The 17,572-nt window shown below is 47.1% G+C and overlaps 1 protein-coding gene across 3 annotated transcripts in view; it reads right to left on the bottom strand.

Annotated features, from left to right (window-relative positions):
* Positions 1–2,975: 2,975 nt before the first annotated feature.
* Positions 2,976–17,572, bottom strand: part of MAML3 (mastermind like transcriptional coactivator 3) — a 409,056-nt gene continuing 394,459 nt past the window's right edge. For 2 of the 3 annotated variants that reach the window (XM_045997952.1, XM_045997954.1), the window contains exons 3-5: positions 16,063–16,329; positions 11,919–12,003; positions 2,976–6,818 (exon numbers count right to left, since the gene is read on the bottom strand). In XM_045997952.1, coding sequence (XP_045853908.1) covers positions 5,821–6,818; positions 11,919–12,003; positions 16,063–16,329 — 1,350 coding nt within the window. In that variant the 3' untranslated portion in view covers positions 2,976–5,820. The remainder of the gene's footprint in view (positions 6,819–11,918; positions 12,004–16,062; positions 16,330–17,572) is intronic. The other variant, XM_045997953.1, reaches the window with a different exon arrangement.

Here is a 17,572-nt window from a genome sequence, read left to right as displayed (position 1 = left end):
GGCAACCTCTTGATTATTTTAATTCCTATAAATTTGGCTACAAGGAGGAAACATGCTGGCCAGAGAGATGTGAGTTTCTGATCTGTTTGAGAATTATAGATGTATATGATTTGTATACTAATCAGTGGATGGGTTTTATTTTTAGAAATCAGATTCATTGTCTCAAAAAATGTTATGAAAAAAGGGACAGGAAAACTATTCTCTATTAAAAGAGTCTTAAGAGGCATGAAAACCAAATGGCAATATGGGATCCTTGATCAAATCCTGGCTGGAAAAAAAACCAAAGTTATGAAGACATGAGGGAGACAACTGGGACAATCTGAACATAAAGTAAGAATTAGGTGGTATTAGGGAATTCATGTTAATTGTGAGGCGCGGTAATGACCTTCTGGCTAGGGGAGAGAATGTCCTAATTCTCAGGAGCTGCATGTTGAGAGGTTGAGGGGTGAAGGAACCGAATGGGGATAAGTTCCTTGGAGTTGTTCTGCGAAGTCATCACGGAAGGCACATGTGACACAGAGCTGGCAGTGACTAAATTGAGGCAAGTGTGCGGTTACTCATCGCATCGTCTACTTTTCTGTTTGATGAGGTTCATAATGAAAAGTTCAAAAATCATCTCTAAGAAGTTAAAACCTAAACTCAGATTCTTGGTAGCTGTGAATTTTTTTTTTTTAAAGATTTTCTTTTTCTTAATTGAGCGCTCCACGCTTGCAGTGGGATCTGTGGGATCGACAGAGCCACAGCAGTCGCCGTGGCCCAGCAGCTGTCCTGCACACGGCAGGGACGCCAGGGCCTCCCTTGTGCGGATGCTGCCGTAATTGCCTGCACCTGTTGCATGAAATCAGACAGGTCGTGGTGGCTTGCCCGTAAGACACGGGTGTGGGAATCAAATGCCATCGGAACTGGAAGAGAGACTAGAGGACAAACCAGAGAAGAGAAGAAGAGGGGGGCAAAAATGAAAAAAATAGAACAGAGCACTGATTTTACAATCAAGTAGCTTTGTTCCCTTTCTGGGCATTTCCTCTCCCCGACTTGCCTTTGCTGGGTTGGAGGTGGGCGCGGCATTACTAAGGAAAAATACCAGCTCATTTGTTTTTTCACCTCTTGTCTCCAGACACAGTTTTTCTTGGGGGGAAAAAAAAGTCACAGGAAGAGAGAGCTCATCTGGTGCTTCTGAAAGCTCCTTAACTTTAGGCAATAAAATGCATCTTTCTCGGGGCGCCTGGGTGGCTCAGTGGGTTAAGCCACTGCCTTCTGCTCAGGTCATGATCTCAGGGTCCTGGGATCGAGTCCCACATCGGGCTCTGCTCAGCGGGAGCCTGCTTCCTTCTCTCTCTCTCTGCCTCCCTCTCTACTTGTGATCTCGCTCTGTCAAATAAATAAATAAAATCTTAAAAAAAAAAAATGCATCTTTCTCACTGGGACAAACATGGAGTTACTTTCCAGATAGATGTGCACTCTCTGTCTCTCCCCCCATCACACACTTACTGCACTGGGATTTTTTTTTTTTTTTAAAGATTTTATTTATTGACAGAAAGAGATCACAAGTAGGCAGAGAAACAGGCAGAGAGAGAGAGACAGAGAGGAGGAAGCAGGCTCCCTGCTGAGCAGAGAGCCCGACATGGGGCTCGATCCCAGGACCCTGAGATCATGACCCGAGCCGAAGACAGGCTTTAACCCACTGAGCCACCCAGGCGCCCCTGCACTGGGATTTTTAAAAGGTCGGTGAGATACGTATAGGAAATCCTTTTGAAGGAGAAGGCGATGACGTTCACCCAGTGCATGACACACTTTGGTGTCAATGAAAATGTGTGCTTTTAATTAGTCGGGGCTTAGGAATACTCAACTCTTCTCGGAGCTTCAAGTTTTCCTGTTTATCAGACTACCCCCCCGCCCCCTCCAACAGTTCATTCTTCCAGCTCCTGTCATCTGGTAGAGTACTAAGCCCTTATCGGTGGGACAAAGCCCCAGGTCACACTGTTCTCTCCACGCCATTATTCACCAGCCGGTCTGGAACCGTCATCCTCCAGGAGTAGGACTGGCCTCTCCCACAGTCAAATGCATTCTTCCTCTTGGTTGGTATGTATTAAAACTCACCTTTGCTTTGGATCTGTTTTTGATGAAGATTTTATTCTGTGCTTGTGAGCTGTTTTTCTGTTTAACCCAGATAGTTTTGAATCGTGTTGTTTTACTCTGTGCCTTTTCAAGTTTGATGGAAAGTCTTAGGTCAAGTCTCCTAGAAGGGGAGGGGTGGATTCACATGTGTGTGATTCATTAGCGAAGGCCCCCAGGAGGGTAATCAGAACAGAGTGGGGGAAGGGTGAGAAGCCAAGTAAGGACGACTTCAGGCAAAGTCTCAGCCTCTGCCTGCTCCCACAGGGGAGCTCTAGAACATAAATCCTACCTCAGGACTTGTCCAGGCCACCCGACTGCATTCTCACACTTTTGCACTAGGGAGTCACTGACTACCATGGATCTGGAGAAATGTAAACTTCTAATAATTTCCAACAGTTTGTGGATGGTGCAAGCCAAGAGAGATGCAGCAAGGGCTAGAAGTAAGGTGTCTATGGTGTGTGTGTGTGTGTGTGTGTGTGTGTGTGTACAGTGTCTGCTACAGTGGGCCAAGACTCGTGTGTTACTTTTCCTTCCCTATATTCCTTGAGGTTTCTTTCTTTTTTTTTTAAATGAAGATTTTACTATCAATTTTCTAATGAGCCGGTTGGAAATTGAAAGTACTGAATCTACAAATGGACTTCAGTATGTTCCCTTCATAGCTGACTTTCTTCTCTTCTATTTGCTTCATCCCTTGGGATGCAAATTTAGAAAGTTTTAGTTGTGCAGCTGAATTAAAAAGACTGGGAATGGGGGCGCCTGGGTGGCTCAGTGGGTTAAGCCACTGCCTTCGGCTCAGGTCATGATCTCGAGGTCCTGAGATCGAGTCCTGCATCAGGCTCTCTGCTCGGCAGGGAGCCTGCTTCCCTCTCTCTCTGCCTGCCTCTCTGTCTGCTTGTGATCTCTCTCTGTCAAATAAATAAATAAAATCTTAAAAAAAAAAAAAAGACTGGGAATGATTGACTGATCTCCTCTGTTAAATAAATGTTCAATGATATCATGAATTTTGAGACGGGAACTGCAGCTTATCAATTAAAACCCAGGCATAGTATATCCGTTTAATTAAGGTTGGAGATCCAGTGACATTCCTAAAATAAACTATACTTTGGGTTGATTCAGATAATGATCTTTTATTTGTTTTCTTTTCTTTAAAAGTGGTATGTCAACATCACTTCATTTCTACATTTCAGAGTTCTGTACACTTCTTAAAAGGAAATAAGCAATGCTCAATGTACAAAGTAAAAACAGAAAACTAGAAAAATCTGAATAAAATGGAGCAAGTTGCCATAGGTCATACAGTACAAATTAGTCATTAGATGTCATCTGAAGTGCAATATACCACTGCTGTGATGATGAGTTAAGGAATGAAATAAAAATACTCTATTTTAAACAAACAGTATATATATATTTATATGTATATTTTTTACAGATAGTAGACCCAGTGATATCTGCAGTATTGTAAAAACTTATTTACAAATAACTTTTTTAGACATTACATATACATCAGCACCGTAGTAAAAACAAAAACAAAAACAAAACCAAAAACGACCTTATTAAAATCTACCTCTCTAGTTGGTTGGTCCCAGTACTAAGCATTTGGAGGAAGCTATTAAAAGGTAATGGAGCCCCCTTCTCCCATCAGCCACCTCCAGTTTCTCATCATTGCTCATACATGTTTCCTGTACCTTTCAGAAAAAGGTAATTATGTTTTCTGTCTTCTTGCTTGTTTACTTTTTTATTTTCTTCGTTTGGTTTTTAACTGTTTCTGCTCAAGAGTCTCCATGGTGGCGTCCCTCCCCCATGCAAGGAGTTCATGGTCACTTGCCACCAGGTCTTCCTACGAGGAGCACAGTCCCTGCCTGGGCTCTTGCCCACCTGGCCTCCTCTGGTCTCCATCCTGCCCCTTGCTCAGCAGATCCACCACCTTGGGACATGGTGAGCAAACCAATGACAGCATTTGCCTGCCTGTCACCTCTCTGCCCTCTGCCCCCAGCTTCCTCTCAAACACCCCACTCCCCCGTCTCGGGACCTGCCCTGTGAGTGCAGCCAGGCCAGCTCCCCACAGCCTGCACCCATGCGTGCTGCAGCGAGGTGTGCGTGGGCACACAGAGGGAGCCAGGCTTTTGGAGACCGAGGGAGAGTGGCTCGAGAAAAGCTCGCTCCGCTCTTCCTCTGGACAATATACCACATGGCCTCCCAAACGGGACAGTGGAAACAGCAGCAAGGACAAAAGACACAGCCTTATGGTAAGTAGCGGAGGTTGTCATCCCTTCCAGCAGACGTCGCTTGGGGCAGATCTGAGTGAATTACAACGAGAACGACTGTACAGGACTTTGGAAGTGGATGACCTTGCCCATGTGGAAGGAACAGTATCTTCCTTCTTTTTATCATCAAAATGGGTCAGGTGGAGCAACCGACTCTGCAGTCCTCATCTCTGAGCATTTTAGAGTCGTCTTTCTGGTGAGGAGGGATTAAGGGCAAGGCCAGTTTCAGAGCATCACCCCTTGGGAGTTTTCTAAAGGAAGCCAGAGCCTGCGGCAGTTGGGGCACATGTCCCAGGGTAGACCAGAAGCATCGGGTGTGGTTCACGGTAAGCCGCCATGCAACGTCAGAGGGGCTGCTCAGTTTCGGGCAGAGAATATTCAGGCGACTACACGTTAGAGAAAGAAAACTCCAGTGTTGCCTTTGCATTTCAGGCGTTGTCTAAGTTCTTGCCTTTATTAGGATTCTGCCCAGGTCCCCTACAGACAAAAGCTTCATTTCTTCTCATATAGTCTGTAAGGAGAAGCAAGGGCAGGATGGGGTGGAGGCAGGAAGGAGCAAGGGCTGGGGTGCGGGCAAAAGCGGCCACACGGGCAGACACAGCATCCAGTCGGGGTCTCCCCACCCTGTGGCCACTGGAAGTAGATGTGAACTGCCTAGCCAAATCGGTAGGACACCGGGCCCCCAGGAGGCTCCAGCCCGACTACCTGGAGTGCCGGCCGCCATCGTCATGGTCATGGTCACTGGCAGAGGGCTGCCTCTCCCAGGACTGCTGGAGGTACCCTTCTCCAGGCTCGCTTGGCTCTCTTTGAGAGGCAGCTGACAGCAGCGCCTCTACAATTCCTGAGGGTCATCACAGGGCAGCAGACAGGCTCGTAGGATCCTCTGTTGTCTCCCGTTCTTTGTGCCTACCCGCCAAACACAGTAGCATGTCTCGACGCCTGACCTCTCTTTGCAGCCAGGGTTCAGCGCATTTCCGACCTGTGCTCTGGGCCTGTGCAACCACGCAGCAGCCTCTGCGGGATGCTCCCCGGCCCCCAAGGCTTTGCAGTCTCCGGCCCGCGGGGCCAGGAGGAGCTGGCGGAGCCCTCACGCTGGGCAGCAGTCCGGTGCGGCTGGAGCAGAGCTCCCTGGACCAGGCAAGCGCCGGAGGGCCGAGCGGAGGGGCCTCGGATCCGTCTTCCCTGCCTGCCTCCGCGGTGTCTCGCGCTCTCACAGCCAGCATCGGCGTGGCCTGGTGTTCGGTTGCTGTGTGAAAATCAGGTGAAATGAGGCCCAGCGGGGCTGTGGATTGGCACCTGGATCTTTCACTGTCAGCCAGCTGCAGTTTTGCTCAGTTTGCGTGGGTCAAAAAAACAAAAAAACAGGGATGGCTCAACATCCTGTTTCTTTTTCACGTTTTAAACTTTCAACACTAGGAGTCGTGGTTCTCGGGTTTCCTTTGGACTAGGGGTTCCCGAACAACTCATCGAGCTCCTGCATCCACTCGTCCCCTGGGCCGCCTTTGATGATCGAGTCCACAAGGTCTGCACTGTCCGAAAGGCCGGGGAAGGAGGCTCCGGCTGCCTCGCCACTGTAATTGTAGGACATGTCCTGAGGGGCGTTCCGCTCATAGGCCTGGCTCTGGCCGCCCGGAGCGAAGTTGCCACCAGGCATCTGCTGCTGGGCTGGGGGCTGGCTGAACGCTGGCAGGCTGGGGACGCCCTGGCTTAGGCCAGACATGACCATCGGCCTGGCCTGGCCGCTGCCTTGCTGCCCTGGGAGTGGCGGCATCATCTGCCGGCCCATGGCAGCTGGGTTGAGGGTTCGCACAGCGCCAGTGTTAGCGTCCACGACCTGGCTCAGTCCCTGTGGGAAGTGTTGCTTGGTCAGCCTCGGCTGGCCAGCCTGAAGCGGGTAGCTGGCGCTGTTGTTGAATGATCCCAGTTCTCCACTAGTCCTCCCGGGCATGCCTTGTAAGCTCCTCTGTGGCCAGCTCTGCGCTCCCTGCTGGACTGTTCCCATAATGCCCTGCAGCCTTGGCGGGCCCTGGGGCCTTGGCAGGGCTTGGCTCACCGGCCCTTTCATCTGCTGGTGCTGCTGGGTAATGGCGGAGTTCACCAGCATGCTCTGACCGAAACCACTCACCATCCCAACCCCTTGCCCCGAGGTGGGCTGCCTTGGCCCCTGGGCTTGGTTGTGTGTGATGCTCATGCCACTTTGGTTTGGGTGCTGCAACATTTGGGTCATTCCTGTGCTCATACTGTACATTCCTGGTTGGCTGGTAGGCGTGTTGCTGTAAGGGGCCAGTCCCATCTCTGACTGGGCTGCTGCCGTGGCCATTGTCCCTGGGTTCTGGGAGGGTCCCATTCCCATCATGCCTGCGTTCTGGGCCATCAACCGTGACGTTCGAATGCTCTGGAGGGCTGCTTGGCTTCTCACAGCTGCGATGTCCTGGGGAGAACCTACAGGGGAAGAAAAGGCATTCCCATCCACTCATCTCGATGAGCAATTTACTGTAACATATTGTTGGGATTATCTTTAGGCATGACAAAATTCTTTTATATGAAAGGATCTACTCTGATCATAAGTCCTTAACAAAAATGATTATTTTTCTGACTATAACATATGCTGATTGTAAAAAAACTCAGAAAACACTGAAAAGTACAACGATGAAAATTCAAGTTACCCGAATTCCCTCATCCAGAGATAACCACTGATAACTACTGTATAAATAGACACACGAAAATAGGGATCCTACTGGACACGTGCTTTTGTAGTTGATATACTCTGCTATTATTTTTGTACACATTTCAGAAGCAAATTCTTTTTCTCATTCTTTTTGATAGGATGCCATCCTCAACCAATCAGATACCATTATTCTTGGAGGTGAGAGGGAATTCACATCCTGGGCTAAATTAAGAAGCAACGGCTGATCACTTTGTGTATTCTGTTTGTGAATTGGAACATGGTTCAGTAGAGAATACTATCAATAAAGACCATTAGACTAATTTCCCTTAAGACCTGAGCGGGATTTGAGAGGTTAAAGGCCACTGCTTCTGCTAAGAAGCTATTTCGACAGATGGGACATTTTTTGGATCCACTCTACAGATTTCCACATGCTCCAGATTCTCTGAATCATAACATGTCAGTGCAGACTGGCCAGCTTCCTGAGCTAGAAAAAGAAATTATCCTGCTACTTGCTCCTTGGCAATGAACTTTATGCATTTTTGCAGCAAAGTCCACTCACTCCTACAAATCGGCAGTGACTACTTCTCTCGGCAGATCGTCGACACAGTTTTAATGATGCTGTTTAAAACCTGGCCAGAGGATGAAGGCCAAGTCCCTCAACTCTAATTAGGCATTTGAGGGAGTCCTTCTTTACATGTTCCTAGGAAATTTCCAAATCAGCCAAGAGAAAGAAATGTCACCCTTAGAACCCCAGTCAATTTTGTAAAGGGCTAGGAGGTGCACAAAAAGAAGTTTTTTCTATGTCCCTCTTAATAATGATTAAGTCTATGAGACACAGACTCATTGTTTTGTTTTATTCTGGACATTTAAAAAAGATGCAGCATGGGAGCCAATCGATATTATAAGCAAATGTGATACCACCTGGAACTGGGATGAGAAACCAGATGAGAACAGTGTAAGCTTGTTAAGCCTGGCACCTGGGCAGTAAGTGTGTTTCTGTCTTCCTGATGGGGTTATTGATTTCTGGGCAGCAAATAGGTCTCCACATTTTCTTTCTTTCTTTAAGAAAGAAAATTATGGGAATTTTGATATGACAAAGTTTTTGTGGCTTGAGATCAATACCATGTTGCACTGAGAAATGAAATGGTTTCTGTGGGGGAAGCTGCCAAGGCTGGGGGCGAGCCCTAGAAATGTTTCAGTTTTCCGTTTTAAGCTTCATTATATCTAAGCGATTAAAAAAAAAAAATCAAAAGTTCCTGTTAAACACTGGATGGGAGTATATATTGCCATCTGTAATCTTGTTATGAAGTTTTGTGACCTTAATGACTAAATCTGTATCGACTGCATGGCAAGTCTGATCAACTGTGGTGAAATGGGTTATTGAGTTGTTTATAAAAAAAATTTTAAGGAGAAAATATTGCTGACTCAGAGACTGATTGGCTAGACCCAAATTATGTAAACAGGCTAATGAGCTGCTGGAAACAGACGAAAAGACTTCCATATTTTGGACATTTTTGTTGTATGTTTATAATGGATATATTGAGGGACTGGAAATGGTCTGGGCCACTTTGGTGAATGAGAAATAGGTTCCTCTTTTTAGAGGACAGAAATGCTGCAACGCCTTTTAAGAGGTATTGAAGCGTTAATCCAAGCCAACCTTTATTTTTAGTATAAAATGACTGTACTATCTAGGTATAACTTTTATAGAAAAAAGGGCATTACTTATTTATTTATTTTAAGATTTTATTTATTTATTTGACAGAGAGAAACACAGTGAGAGAGGGAACACAAGCAGGGGGAGTGGGAGAGGGAGAAGCAGGTTTCCCGCTGAGGAGGGGGCCCGATGTGGGGCTTGATGTGGGGCTCTATCCCAGGACCCTGGGATCATGACCTGAGCCAAAGGCAGATGCTTAACAACTGAGCCACCTAGGCACCCCAAAAGGGCATTTTAAAACCAGCTCTCAGCTCCATATTTTTATCCTACGTAGAAACAAAATGCTTTTTATTAATCTAGTTTTATACTTGTATAGGAAAAAAATGCAAATGTTTTTAAAGAATTACCTCGTTGTTATCTAATTACCATATACGTTAAATAACAGACTATTTTTTTTTCTTCTTCTTCTTCCATTTTTGTTTAAGACAGATATTATTGTGGGGACGTTGTACTCAAATTAATTTTCTTGCCCACCGGTCACAGTGTCAAAGAAAATCTCCCACATTCAAATAGAAATCATAGGCAATTTTTTTCTTAAAAGGGTCTGTTTTCTATTTTTACTCGTAGGAAGCCTGTATTTGCGAAAAATAAGCATTTCTCTATAGGCATGTAACATTGCCCAGAGGCACAAAACTCAGTAAGGGAAAGATAGTCATTAAACCTTTGAAATATATAGTGGTGAGTGTTCGTGGAGGTTCTCATGCAAGTTATTCCTAACGTAACTCTCCAAGGACAATATTTCTTATCTACCAATTTGCTGTTTTCCCAGATACATAACATCATGATATCTAAGGTGTTAGTAAAACAAGGATGAGAGTAAAAAAAAAGAAAGAAAGAAAGTGTATCTGTCACTTCAGGGACCCAACAATGTCACTGGGGGTTCAGCCTAAGTACAGCTCAAGTTCAAAGAGGAAAACTTTTAAAACTGGACCCAAAGCATATGGAATAACTCCTAATACAGAAGAAGTATTACATTTCGGTGGGCTCTTTTATTCCAAAAGATAATAAATGAGTGATGAACCTAGAAAAGTCAAGGGACACTCTGCTGGGCTTATAGGATTTTACATTTCTAATTTGTTCTTAATGGAAATCACTGGTTCTTAAAGTGTGGGCCTTGGGCCAGCAGCCCCAGCAGCTGAGCAACTCCTGGGAGCCTGTTGGAAAGGCAGATTCTCAGGACTACCCCAGACCTGCGGAATGAGAGACTCTGAGGGTGGGGCCAGGCCGACTGTGCTTTTTTTTTTTTTTTTTTTTAATTCAATTTAGTTAACATATAGTGTATTATTAGGTTCAGGGGTAGAATTTAGGGATTCATCAGTCCAATATAACACCCGGTGTTCCTCACGTCATGTGCCCTCTTTAATGCCCATCCCCCAAATACCCCATCACCCCCCACTCCCTGGCCCCCACCCCCCACCGTCCCCTCCAGTGACCCTCGGTTAGCGCTTCCACAAGCTCTGCTGGTGATTCTGATGCAGCTTAAGTTTGAGAACTGCATCTACAACAAGAACTATGCGTGCAACAGTGACCGTTTCTGCACTCCCCTGCCTACCAAGTGACCAAGTGAGAAGCAGAATTCTTCAAACAATATCAGCACTAATTTGGTGCACAGAACACCTGTGCACAGCTTCATTCCTTTTGTCCTTCGCCAGGGTCAAGTCCAAGGGTTCTGAAATGATATATGTGTTCCAGGGGTAGGAGGGGGAGGGGTAGCTAGCTACTCAAGCCCCCCTATTTTCACAGGCAATGCTTTCAGACTCTTTAAAACCACTACTCATGGCATGTGGTTCAGGATATACACGTGTGGGTTTATGACAGAAATAAAAGTTTCCCTTATTGTGATATACTTGGATAATTATTTTCTATTCTATTTTTATTATTTTTAAAGATCTATTTAATTGACAGCAAAAGAGAGCGCACAAGCAGGGGGAGGGGCAGAGGGAGAAGCAGTCTCTCCCACTGAGCAGGGAGCCTGATGCAGGGCTTGATCCCAGGACTCCGGGATCATGACCTCAGCCAAAGGGAGATGCTTAACTGACTGAGCCACCCAGGTGCCCCAGTATTCGATTTCTTTTAAGAAATGTTGGTTGTGACCCATTAACTTGTCTTTACAACCTACTTGTGTGTTGCAGCCCAAAGACTGAAAAATGCTACCCTACATCATGAATTTTTCACTCACCGTCCATTGAGCAGGGTAACACTTGTGCAAATGCTATGCAAAGTCTGTATATATTTACATATATGCATATTTATGGCCAAGGGGCTTCGCAGCTTCTGGCAGATTCTCAAAGCCTTAGGTAACACTTGAGAAATTGGGACCTATGATTTCAGTCCCATGCAAAGGGCAGAGGATGGGAATTAGGATTTCCACTACTAGGTGGCCCCTGGAGCCCTCTAAAAACTCCTGTGATAAGATTGGGAAGTCTTCAGCTCACCCTCTGCCCCATACAAGACCTTCAGGGGCTCTCTTTATCGGAGATGGAAGGGATTGATATTTGAGTGGATTTTCTACTACATAAAGGAATGGCAACAGAGATCATACAATGTGCCCACTGCTACTGGGTCATGAGTCAGGATTTCTGCAAAGGGCAGCAGGATCAAGACAGTCCAGTCAAACTCAAGGCCCTGTGGGTCTTCTAGATTAAGCAGAAATTGGCGGCTGCTGCAGGCCAGATTTGCCCATGTCAGTGGTTGGAAGCGAGAGCTTTGGCCTGCTGATGTGTTAGGATTAGCAAGAGGCATGTGGCACAGGGCTGTTCCTCCCATGCTCATTGAGAAGACGATCCAGACGCATCCAAGGCTGACATGGAACCAACCAGGCACCAGTATGCCCTTATGGGCTCTTAAACTATTTAAATACTTCCCCATCTCTGGTAAAGAATAGCTGTCCCAGCCCTGCCCCTGCCCCCCCCCCCCAGCCACTCTGACCCCTCCTGGGGCCAACCAGGACCTCTCTGTGACCCAGCCACCCAAAGGTCAACGCCCGGCACAGGAGAGGATTCCAAAAATGCATTCTGATGGATTGGTACCCTCAGTTTTCAAATATTTTTAATGTTACCTGAACACGAACCCAGCCCAGGAGGCAAGGCCCCTGGCTACACTTGCATTTACACGTCACGGCTGGAAGGTATAAAACGGAAGAGGGGTGCACTGGCCTCACCTTGGAACTGATTGACCTGCTGCACGGGGTATGGATTCCGCTGCTGCTGGAGGTGCTGGCGGGGTAAATGTGATTGCTGCAGCTGCTAGAACGACAGGACAAGAAGGGCAGGGGGGTGACATGGGAGAGACAATGAAATATTGTGGCAGCTTGGAAGAGGCACTTTTTCAACACGAAACTTGGTGTTGAGGAATCAGGTGCATCCAGGCGGGTGCACAAAACACGAGTTTGATGGATTTTCACAAAGCAAACACATTCCTGGTAACTGGCGTGTGGATTAAGAAACTGAACTCCGCTGGGAGCCCTGCGTGCCCCTTTCCAGTCATTACCGACCCCAGGGAACCACTTTATCCAGCTGGGAAGCACTCTCCTGACCTGATAACACAGACCAGTGATGTCTGCTTTTGTAGTTGGTGTAAGTGGATTTCTACAACGTCCTGGCATCTGGCTGTGGTGTCTGGCTTCCCGCATGCATCATTCTACTTATGAGACTCATGCATGTTGGTGTGTGTGGCTGTGGTCAGGTCGCCGTCACCATTGAATATTATTCCACTGCAGGAATGACGAGACCAAGACTTATTCACCTGTTCTCCTAGTGATGATCTTTTAGAGTGTTTCCAGTTTTGGGCTGTCCCCAATATGCTGCTAGGAACATCCTCGCCCATGTCTTTTGGTGAACATCGGGCAGATCTGTTGGTCCAGGAGGAGTCGGTTTTGACTTGGACCATCTACCACCTGCCTGCATGTTTTCCTTAGTGTTGCGGGACCCAGCTCGAGGGACAAGCAACTAATTTTTAATGACCTAAATAGATGCTTCTGGTACAGGAAGTTGGGATTCTCAGGGGCTATATAAACAAGGCTCATCTTATTCCCACGGGGCCACACTGCCTGTAAGACACATGCCCGAAAGTTAAATACACAGCATTTACTGCCTTAAGGAAACCACGCGGGACTCCCCCGGTACCAGGAGCCGGGAGGCTGGCCACCCCGTCCCTCTTCCTCCACCCCTCGGGGATTCCGCCCTGCCCGCACTGTTACCAATCTACTGGAAAGGCTATTATGATCACTACCATGCTGTATGCGAAAAGGGGAAGAAATTGAGAGAGAGGTGGCAAGAGCAGAGAAAGGGGTTTGAGTTCCTGGTCTGCTGTCAAGTAGCTGCGTGACCTTTGGCAGGTCATTACCTCCTCCTGCCCCCGTTGAATATTCATGGGGCACCTTCCACAGCGAGGGCTTATAAAGGACACACATCAGGGGCCCTGCTCTTCAAGTGTTCATTATAAAAATAACACACATTGACCACTTCTTAACACGTGTGTTTATTTCTATTTTTCCTCTTGTTTTTGTTTCTGGGCAGCTCTATAAATTCCTTTCTTCTTTCTTCTTCTCCTTTCTCTTTCTCGACAAGGGCAGCCAGCACTTTGGCAACCAAAGAAAAGGAAAGCTTCTGCCCTGCTCACCCCATCCTGTGATGCCTACCAGGGTGTTTTGCACAAAGTGTTGAAATTAATTAATTGTGTAGATGAAGTGTAGACAAGAAACCGTGCTCATCTTTTAGGCAGCAATAGAATGGCATTATTGAGAGTAAACTGAGTACTTAAAAGCTTCTCCTCGGCCAAACTTCTCATATTATGTAAGAATTTAAGTGTCCCAGTGCCGAACAAGCCCGGGGTGGCCTGGGGTGGGGTGGGGGTGGGGCTTCTGTTCTAGTCCCTGCCTCTCTAGCTCTGCCATGACTTCTTCCATTAACTCCCTGGCCTCAGTTTCCCCACACGTAAAAAACAAAAGCCATCCTAATCACCAGTATTTTTTTCAGGTCTAAAAGTCTAGGTTCTGTGGAACTTTTGTGAACGGAAGAGAGGTGACCTGCTCCTTGCTCTTCGAGAATAAGGGATTAAACGTTAACTCACACCTGCTTTCAACCTGCTCTGTTCTGATTCTTAAATCCACTAGAATCATTTTAAAGTTCCCAAAGATAGGCACAATCCCAAATCCTTCTGTTTTTCTCCCTCACATGTCCCTTCAGGAAATCCCAGGATCTCTAATACTCTGCTTTCAGGACTGAAATACTCAGGACACTTTCACTGCTGTGGCAGAGCCCCAGAAAGTCAGCTGGGCATTGACAGGGCAGTATTCATTCTCAAAACAAAAAGCTGAGGCTCAGCACTTGTCGACCCCTCGGAGGCCTGCACTGATTAGCACCGTCTCCAGGACTTGTTTCTGAGCATGCTCCCAGCCTCACATCTGGACTAGTCCCACTAGAGGGCTCATACCCGGGGCCGCAGCCCTCAGGTCAAGTTCAGTGACACCAGGGTCACGTGACTGCTCCCCCGCCAACGTGCACAGTTTCCAAAGGCTTTTACACGCTCGATTCCATGTGATCCCTAAAGCAGTTACAGGAGAAAGGCTGGGAGATTATTAAAGCTAAGCTGGCAGATGAAGAGAGGGGGTGAGAGGTTTTTCCAAAATGACACCATAAGCAAAAGATGGGCCACATTTGAGTCTGAGTAAAACTGTCCTTTCCTTGGTCCCTATTCATGGCTTGCTTCCCACAACTTGCTAAGGAATTACACACATACCCCCATCTTTTCCAAGGGGCCTGTATCTCTGTGTGTCCTGGGTTCTGAGGGGTGCCCTGTTCTCTCGGCGCCTCGTCTGGCCAGCCTCCTGTGGCAGCTCTTCTTCCACTCTTTTGCCTCCCTCCTTGTTCCTTGAGGTGTGGCTGCCCTCGCCGAGTGGGACACCCCTGGCTGGCCCAGCGGCGTTCTGCCCAGTTACCCCGGCTCCTATTTGTGCCTTGGTCACGGCACACACATCAAAGGCCATCGCTCCAAGGAGCAGGCGCACCTGAAACTTCCTGGGATTGGCTGAGGAGAGGATTTACACAGCCCAGCTTCCCCTCGGCAGCTCCATTTATCACTGCCTGAGAGATATTAGCATGGTTCCTTGTCACACACCTTATGCAGGGTGAGAGGGATAGAGGTTTGTTTGTACAAGAGCTGCCAGGCGGCTGACTGACCTTGGTAAAAAGAGAGATAATTACACAGCTGCTCAGGAACAAAAGCAGGGAAGGGAACATAAGTGAACTGTGCTCAACAGTACAATTTTTCTATTTGGGGGATGACTGGTGTTACTCTGAACCGTAGGGACCTCAACATGTCTGCGTCCCACACAGCATCGTGTGTGTGAGTGTGTGTGTGTGTGTGTGTGTGTGTGTGTGTGTGAAGGATGCTTGATAAATTTCCAAAATTTTGATTGTATTAGGAAGATTCTGGAAGGGAACTGTCAGGTGAGAGCCCCGTTGGGCTCTGAGCCTCATATGACAACCTCACACCTACCTCCGTTAATCAGAGAGAGCTGCCCTGGACAGACCCCCCGCAAGGAGCCAGCTAAGGATCTCTTATGGAAGGCCTCAGGCCTTTCCTGGGATAATACTGAATCAGGCATGAGCGTCTTGAAAAACAAAACACAGTGAAACCTACAGAAGCTGCTCGCTTTCAGGGAAGGTTTTCTTTCAAAGCAGGAGGAATTATATGGCAAGGGTGGACAAAGATACCCAAAGCTTTATTTGTGTTAGCCCTTCCTTTAACTCAAAGATTTCTTCAGCTGTTTTAAAGCTGCTGGGAATTTTCTTAAGTTTGCACCCTTTCTGTGCCCCCGAGTTCAGGTTTCCAGGTAGTTCTGTGGGCCCTATTCTTCTTCTATTGTTCCTGTCCCATTGTTCGTGACCAATTCTGTAGAATTCTCAATCCCTCCTCCTGACATTTTCCTCCAAGAAATAAAGTTCTCTGAGTTATTTTCTTTTTCTCTTCATGCTAGAAATATTAGTGTCTATGAAGAATGTGAGGCAGCCTCCCAACCCTCACTCTGATGGTGCAGACCCTGTACCAGAAACCGGAAGAAAAGGAGTCAGGCTTGAATCGAAAAAATGTCTCTGGCACATGGGCCTTCAAATTGATGGCTGAAGCCTGTCTTTTAAGAACAAACTCATTCATTCTAAGAAAAAGCCTAACTAATTGGAAGGTCTAAATTCTGCAGGTTCTTCTGTGATCCCGGAAAATGCTGGACTGTGACTACCTTGACGAAGGATGGGAACTGCAACTCTCCTGCAGGCACCAGGCACTGAATAAACCCATCATGTTACCTGCTCGGCCAGAATCTGCTGCTGCTGCTGCTGCTGTTGCTGCTGCTGCTGCTGCTGCCTTTGCTCCCGCAGGAACTGTTGCTTCTGTTGCTCCATCAGCTGGGCCCGCTGATCCATGAGCATCTGCTTCATGATGGCTGCCTGGGGCTGGCTGCCCAGGAAGCCAGGACCTGCGGGACTGGCTCCAGACACCATGCCGCTCGAGCCTGGGGGCACTGAGGACTGCATGGGGCCAGTGGTCCGGGGGAGTCCAACTGGGTGCGGCTCCTGGGAGGACAGGAAGATGAGAGAAAGCACAGATTTCATATTTGAAAGGAAGCATGGGGCAGAGGCCTCTGCTTGTGGACCTGAGGGGTCCCCAGTGGCACACACATTCTGTTCCACAGAAACACAGGAATCCTCAAATCTGGCCTTACCATGGTGGAACTGGAGGGGTGCAGGGGAACAGTAATAGAGGACGGCTCTGGGATGTCTGAGAGCAAGTCCAGTCTCTTTTGGATGGGACTGATTAAAGGACAAAGGCCAGGTAATCAGCTAGCATTCTGCTTTCCTCCAAAGGAAAGGGATAAAGACCTCAGGCTGGGCTCACCTCAAGTCTGGAATGAGATAGCTTGAACTTACCTTTTTTTTTTTTTTTAAGATTTTATTTATTTATTTGACAGACAGAGATCACAAGAAGGCAGAGCAGCAGGCAGAGAGAGAGGGGGAAGCAGGCTCCCTGCTGAGCAGAGCCCAATGCAGAGCTCCATCCCAGGACCCTGAGATCATGACCTGGGCCCAAGGCAGAGGCTTAACCCACTGAGCCACCCAGGTGCCCCCTGACCTTACCTCCTAACCTTCACTGCCCACCTGGCCTAAATGGACTTCTAAGTTAGCAGGAAAGACATTTACAGAAGAATTCTGGAATTTATTAATCAAAAGATCTACTATTCGATGGAATTCTAATTAATTGCCACACTAGAAAGCTTTGCTATATGTTAAAAAAAAAAATCCTGCTAGTGGGAGTTGTTGATGGTGAGAACTGGGAATGTGTTACACTGAATAAAGCTACGCAATCTCCCGACATCTTTCAAAATAGAACCAAGCCTCCTATGTCTGGGACAATTTAAAATGTGGGGCTTGATTTGGGTCTTTTGATTCTACAATTGTCTCAGTCAAACGATGGCAACTTGTAAGGACTGGTTCTTAACGAATATGAAGTTAAGTGGTAGAAAACTACCCACAGAACCTAGTGACTACTTAGAAGATGTCTTCAGAGGGGAAGCCCACAACAGCCAGACAGTGTAGACCAGGGAAAAATAGCTGATGAGCAGAGTTGGTAGGTGACCATAAGATTCGGCTTCTAGATAGTTCCTTTCTTGTTCATCTACCAAGTATACCTGGTAATGGCCTGTATGGTCAGACTACTCTGCAGAAATGTTCCTTTTAACTTATTCAAGTTTCAAGTCAATCTGAACACAGAGGATCCGATGTCTGGATGAACACAAATTACATGGGCACACACCAGTCA

The sequence above is a fragment of the Meles meles genome, chromosome 2, assembly GCF_922984935.1.
Source record: "Meles meles chromosome 2, mMelMel3.1 paternal haplotype, whole genome shotgun sequence".
In the NCBI taxonomy this organism is placed as follows: Eukaryota; Metazoa; Chordata; class Mammalia; order Carnivora; family Mustelidae; genus Meles; species Meles meles.
This window is presented reverse-complemented; position numbering and strand designations above follow the sequence as displayed.